This window comes from Panicum virgatum, chromosome 9N, assembly GCF_016808335.1.
Source record: "Panicum virgatum strain AP13 chromosome 9N, P.virgatum_v5, whole genome shotgun sequence".
Classification (NCBI taxonomy): Eukaryota; Viridiplantae; Streptophyta; class Magnoliopsida; order Poales; family Poaceae; genus Panicum; species Panicum virgatum.
The window spans coordinates 8,876,890-8,883,817 of NC_053153.1; the positions used below are offsets into that span (position 1 = coordinate 8,876,890).

The window sequence follows — 6,928 nt, forward strand, 5'->3', positions numbered from 1 at the left end:
GTTTGTACATAGCACTGCTGATTGCGAAGCTGATTGCATTACCTGTCATGCATACACCAGACATTGTTCAGTCCCTCTCAGGGAAAAAAAAAGACTGATCTGACTAACCGCTAATTCGGCTCAGACCAGCAATGTAATAGTAACTGCTGACGTATGCACATGAGCGCTATTACAGAGACCATGCTTCTGAGTCAAACAACAGATAACAACTTAACGGTAACTGAGGTAATGATACAGTGTTTACATCTGACAAAATTTTGCGCAGTGACAAGATATGACAAACTGGCGCAAGGAGTCCACTACATTACTCAAGTTTAGAAGAAAAGAATAAACCATTACCACTCTTGGTGCTAAAGCTTAGGCGAAGCAGCCATTTTGTGCTCCAACATCCTTGAACCCCTTTCAACTGATAGCATGCTTGAGAGGACAGATGCATGGTGTTACTTGAGCAAAAAACAAAAACAATGGGCTCCTTGCCACGAGACCAGAGGTAGACATGTTAGCTTGAATCATGTCCCGTATATATGTCTGTGAACTGGTGGGCCAAAGCCTTCAACCACATCCAACCACCGCTTCTCTACTATTAAACTTGAACTGTCCAATAGGTGCCCAACGAAAAGGATTGGTTCTTTAAACGCAAAGAAGTTGAAGTTATTCTTATTCGGTTGTTTCAACTCTTCATCACAGGCCTTACGCTTCTGCTTTGTTTTTGTACTCTTTTGTGCATTTGTCTTCTCTGCTGGTCCAGTTGATCTATTTGGCAATGGAACGTCATCAACAACAGGCAATCCGAAATCAATCAAGCACATGGCCCTGAAAGTAAAGAAGATTGAACTTCATCAATTCATTATATGATACAAATTATCAACCCAAAGTTTGCATTGGTACAGAAAATAACCAAACACAATGGTAAAGAAAAAGATCAATCCTGCTATATGCAGTCATGCATATCCATAGACTCAGGACCATACATGAGACATGTCTCCAAGAGGTTACCTTGTACTGTATACCACAACTATCGATGAGCTTTGTGGCGGAAATGATAGGCCAATGACCTCACCAGGAAATTCCTGGAAACTTCTGGGCAGGTGATGTGTGTATCGCTTGGACCATTCACCTAACTGTTTTGCTTCCACATCAAATACATACACCTCATTTTTAGATGTTGTTATCACAAGGGCATTGTTCTTGGGGCAAAAGCCACCAGATGTAACAGCGCCACCATTCATTCTAGATATGAACCAGTGTTGCCTGCAAAGATGAGAAAAAAAATAGTGATGAGAGAATGGCCTTTATATCTACTGCAGGAAACAAGAAAATTTGCATGCAAGACAAAGTTGGGAGTATCAAACTGGTGCAGACCTTTGTACTTCCAGGTTAAAAACATAAATATCGCCAAAGCAGTTAACTGCAGCCAACCATTGCCCATCTGCACTTAGGAACATTTTCGTTACAGGTGATTCTCTAGAAGAGATTGTTCCATCTGCCTTTCTTGTAGGATGAAATACATTTGAAATTTCTCTGGTTTCGATGTCAACGATCTGAATTATGCAAAAGAAATGTTAAAGGATAACAAGATGCGAAAGGAAAACATAAAAAAAAACAACGATCTTGGTTTGCCATGGTGACTTGTCTGATCATGATCTCTACACCACAATGCAAAAATATACAGCCAAACATCTGGCAGCTTACTATGAATGATGCAAAAGAAATGGTTAAAAGGTAACAAGATACGAAAGGAAAATTTATAAAAAAAATGATCTTGGCATGGTGAATCGTCTGATCAAGATCTCAACCACAATGCAACCAAATATACAGCCAAACATCTGGCAGCTTACAACATAACTCAAAGCTCAAAAAAAAATATTTTTAATCACGAGTGCTAAATTCGAAACCAATAACAGATTAAATCAAGGATAGTTGCATCTAGTTGATCTCTTGGTTCAAATGTTGAGCACATAGCAAGCTTAAATTGAATTAAATATATATAATGTGTCATGTGTAAATTTCTTCTCTAGCACATACATATGCTACGCATGTTTTCACATTCATAAAGAATATATCATGGGGTTATGGCAAAAATACATTGCAGGTGGATAATGACGTTATATGTGGATCATGTTATCTTCTATACAATTATCGAAGACCCAATATTAGAGAAAGACTTATAAGACTTACATATATTTTTCCATCACGTCCAGCTAGTATCAAATTGGACGAATCAACAGTAAACATCATACTTTGAGAACAAGGCAATCCTTTCGGCAGCTCCAATTTGTCAAGGGCGTACTTCTTTCCACTCTTATGCTTTAGTGCAAAGAGGCAGGGTCGCACACAATCTGAATAGGCCAAAAGTGTTCCATTGCTGGAGGAAGCACTAGAAACAATTTTTCTTGACCCCTTGCTTTTCAAACGAGCAAGTTGTCGCACTTTAGCATCTTCTCTAGATGATGTACTTGGAGTTAACTTATTCTGAACCGTCACAAGTAAAACATCCAGCCAGTTGGCAGACTGGACAAGCATTACAGAATCTCCATTGGCTGTGCTATCTCGAGCCAGAGTTATCAAAGGACGTTGAGGTGCAGGGCAGAAATTATGAGGTGCAAACTGAGTAAACTCTTTTGCCGAATAAGCAAACAGCTTAGTGTCATCACCACCAGATATTAGCATCGGAACACCAAGATGAGCCCATTTGTGGTAGCTGAATTGATGTTTTTCACGCCGACGAATCTTCACCACCTTTTCTTCATGTAATGCATCTAAGTGACAGTCAAATATGTGTAAGCACCAAGAATGACAGTAAAATAAATGTAAGCACCAGTATACCGACGTCAACTAAATGCAAGCAACTACGAACATCACATACCTTCACTACAAATTGGTACAGCCATGGCCAATGCCCTTACATCATGAGTGTGAGCTCTCACATATCCCACATAGGTCCACTTGCGAACCATGTTTTTACTAGCACCAAGCTCATCGTTTGATGCTTTGTACAAAATCACCTAGAAGATCACGCGAGTTAATACAACAGTGAAACAGAAAGCCAATGAGAAATAAATTAACAAAGGACTGAAATTTCAAAATAACTACGAACAAAGCATCAACCAGAGAGGTAAGATTGCACAAGATTAGCTAATCCACCTAATAGCTGTTTTAGTAATGCTACCAACCTGCCCATCAGACCCTGCGGAAAATACCCTGTTCTGACTAGGCAGAGTTGCTAGTGCATTCACATCGCCTTTATGATAAGAGTGAGCTTGTAAAAGTGTCCCATGGCTGCTATCCCAAAACTGTACACTCCCTGTACTATCTCCACTAACAAGTGTCCCACACCTAGATAGCAGCAACAATAATCAGCTCAAGAAAATGAAGGGGGACAAATGCAAATTCAGAAAAAAACAGTAATGGTTACTTCATCTCACCTCAGAAACAATAATGTCCAGATACAAAGTTCCGGTCCAGTACCAGCGCCTCCCAGTCCAGCAGTGATACGATACTTTTCTTGGAAAGATGTTGAATCCCAGCATCTGATTAAACTGCCAACAATAGAAAATGGTACGAAAAAATGAAACCGAAGGAATGCAAGCCGACACAACTAAAAAAAGTATGATGATTAATTACAGAAACAAGACAAATGTGAAAGACTATTTATGTATGTAGGGAAGAATAGGCTGTAAATAACGACAGCCTGCTTACGCCAGCAAGGAAACTCAAACATACCCATCGCTGCTTCCAGAAAATATAAATTTGGCGTTACTACTCCACGCCACACTCAGAGTTCGCCCTGTACAGGGGCACAAAAGTAACTGCCAGAGTTGAATTTATTGCCAAAATAAGAGAAAACGGAATATGTACGTGACATACCGCTTACTCTTGGAAGAGATCTATAGTAAGTCAATGTGCCTGATTCAGGCACGTTATACAATCGTATTGAACCATCATCACAAGCAAGCGCCAGTCGCTTGAGGTCATTCACATGGTATGAAGACCTTGTGTTGGCTGAACTGTCCTCATCTTCCGAGTCATCACCATCATCAACATCACTTAAGTCAGAGTCACTGAAGTCATTACGATATGCATGGCCATTGATGGCAATCCCTGAGGCATTAATTTCAGTATTTTGAGAATCATCTGAAGGCTCCATGGCCATCTGCCAGAGTGCTACTCCAATAGTATTGAGGACAGTCTACAAAGAAGAATAGCAAACCCGTTATAATAATATCCATATCCATAGACCTAAAATGACTATTATGTAGCAAAGAGTGAAGTTATAAGTGGACTATGGTAAATCTCCTGAACTGGATATGAAATTCAGGTAACATTCCTGGTATACTGCATTCAATACACCCCATAGATCACGAACCATTATTTCACTACCCAAACATACTTACAACCTGCTCGTACAAAATCAGAACTTCAGTTCATTATCACGTAAGCTCAAAATCAGTTCCCACCTATATATCTCAAACGATCCCACTGTCCCGGCAACTAACAACAGTTCAGAGATACCACTAACACATACATGCTAAATTCACTATCCGAAAATCCGATTTCACAAAGAAAATCGAAATGTAGTGTGAGCGTGCAAAGGGGACCACCTTTTGCTGCAGGTGGAACAGATCCCACTCGGACACAGACCCATCAACGCTGGACGAGAGCAGCCGGCCGGCCGCTCCACCACCTCCACTGCGCCCCCACACCAGCGATGTGACCATCGACTCGGCGTTCCCCTGTATCGTCTGCACCCAAACAAACCCCCAGTCAGGTCACTGAAAATCCTCGGACTGCTCGCAGGAAACCGCGGGGCCATGGGATGGGGAGGGAGGTGTGGGGAAGCGTACGAGCTGGTGGTGCCAGCCGACGGAGCCCGGGGAGACGAGCCAGAGCTCGACTGAGCCGTCCTTGCGCGCGGCGGCGACCTTGGAGGCGCAGGGAGAGGTGGCGAGCGCGACGACGGGGGAGGGCGACCACTCGACCGCGCCGCCGCCGCAGCGGTGGACGCGGAGCTTGTCCATGGACCGGCGGGGCCGATGCGATGGCGGCGCAGGCAATCCGGGTGCTCCAGAAGGTTCGGGAAGGGGGCCTCGACCTCTCGATGTCACGATGTCCCGGAGCAGGGCGGCGCGCGGGTAGAGTGGGAGGCGCTCGAGAGAGGCGGCTCGCCGCTCGTTAGGGTTTTGTGGGAGACGAAGTCAAGTAGGTTGGTTGGTTGATCGACGCCTAGACGGTGGATCTAGAGTGGGCCGCAGCCCAACGTCGCTTTTTTATTTTTATATTTTTTGAAAACGTTTTTTTTATAGAAATATATTTTCGGTTTCACATTTTACAGTTTTATACCTACCGTCCGACAGGGGGCGACGGGGACCTACATGTAAATAAATATATTTTTTTTGCACGGAGGCCTCTGGCGGGAGCCTGCCGCCCCCTGCCGGGCGGCAGGCACAGCCCGCCCGCCCAGCAGGGGGGCGGCAGCCTCCCCCCAAATATAAAAGCTGAGCCCCTTCCCTCGCACCCTCATTTTCTTCCCACGAGATACAGAGAGGGGAGAGGGAGAGAGGAGGGGCGAGGGAGTAATTCCACCAGCGAAGCCCTGCCGGATTTTGGATCCGAACGGCAGGTAACCAATATTTCTCAACTTTCTCATTGAATTTTTTTTATGTTTAATTCTATGATTATTATTATTTATTATTGCAAGCACTTAGGGTTCGGATTAGTGGTTATAATTGAAGCCATACCATGTTTCTAGATATTGGATTAATTAAAATAAAGTCTTTGGATGGCCAGATATGTCGAGCAAGGTGGCGTTTCAAGTTCATTACGGTGACTTCTATAGAATTACTCATGATTCCTATGGAGTAAATCTATCAGCATTGGAAAGAAGACAGTGCAGTCTAGATAAACCCCTAGAGATGAGTTTTGAGTCCATACGAAAATGTCTTCACAGAAAGTTCAATGTGAATCCAAAGACTCATTTGCTTACGGTTCATACCTTGACTTCCTGGGAAACTAATGGGGATTTCTGGGAGTTGACGCCTATAAGTACTACGGAAAAATGGCAACATTACATGCACGCTGTTGGCGCTCCCTAAGTACCCCTTTTATCCCTTGTTTATCCTTGATAATGGCATAGATTTAATATCAAAATCACTAACCGTCCTAACCCCGGCCTAATTATTGGTCATTTTCACATTTGCACATATATTTTGGAGGAACTTTATTTTTGTAGGTTTTTGGCCTATTTTGGAGCATGAGATGACGAGGCTTGTGATCGAGCGCTAATACGGAGAAAGATGAAGGCCAATGCCCAAAGGAAGGACCAAAGCCCATGTTGATTCGAAGGCCATTCATGCACATCCATCATCCAAGAGAGCCCAAAGGACCAAGCCCACAAAGATGAGATCAAGGTACTTCGGGATTAAGCAAAGCAAATGAAGATTTAAGGAAGGATTCCATATCCTATCCTTTCCTCGAAGATATCTCCAAGATAACGATGTCCAAAGGGGTGCAATCGTGAAGGACATGAACTCTAGAAGATGCGAGGAGTCTACACGCAAAAGATGAGACCGAGGCGAGCCCGAAAGGGGGTAGGCCGGCCGGCCTAGGCCCATGGGGCCGGCCGGCCTAGCTCATTTCTGAGGCGGTTCGGCCTCTCCTTTGACCGGTGGCTTCCTCGGCTTATAAATAGCTCGCACCTTATTCAACTCGCAGCATCAATCTACCCAGAACTCGACGAAAACCTAGTGCCAAGGCCGGAGGGAGACGACGGCCGCCGCAAGTCTTCGAAGGTACCTAGGAGATGGCTTAGGCCACCCCTAGCTGCCATGGCCTCCCTGCGAGGTTGTGCCATGGTGGAGTTCGGGGGTCACCCTCAACATTCGTCGGGGTATGTACACACATGATGGTGATATCAATCTACTCTTTATTC

The 6,928-nt window shown here is 44.0% G+C and overlaps 1 protein-coding gene across 1 annotated transcript; it reads right to left on the reverse strand.

The window, feature by feature from the left end:
- Positions 1–5: 5 nt before the first annotated feature.
- LOC120693460 (WD repeat-containing protein PCN-like) lies at positions 6–5,201 on the reverse strand. The gene is made up of 11 exons (XM_039976905.1): positions 4,845–5,201; positions 4,602–4,742; positions 3,868–4,189; positions 3,724–3,787; positions 3,426–3,539; positions 3,174–3,336; positions 2,867–3,005; positions 2,179–2,759; positions 1,363–1,541; positions 997–1,251; positions 6–813 (listed from the first exon to the last, which is right to left on the reverse strand). The coding sequence occupies exons 1-11, from the start codon at positions 5,016–5,018 to the stop codon at positions 510–512; spliced, it is 2,436 nt and encodes an 811-aa protein (XP_039832839.1). The 5' UTR covers positions 5,019–5,201; the 3' UTR covers positions 6–509.
- Between the last annotated feature and the right edge of the window lie 1,727 nt (positions 5,202–6,928).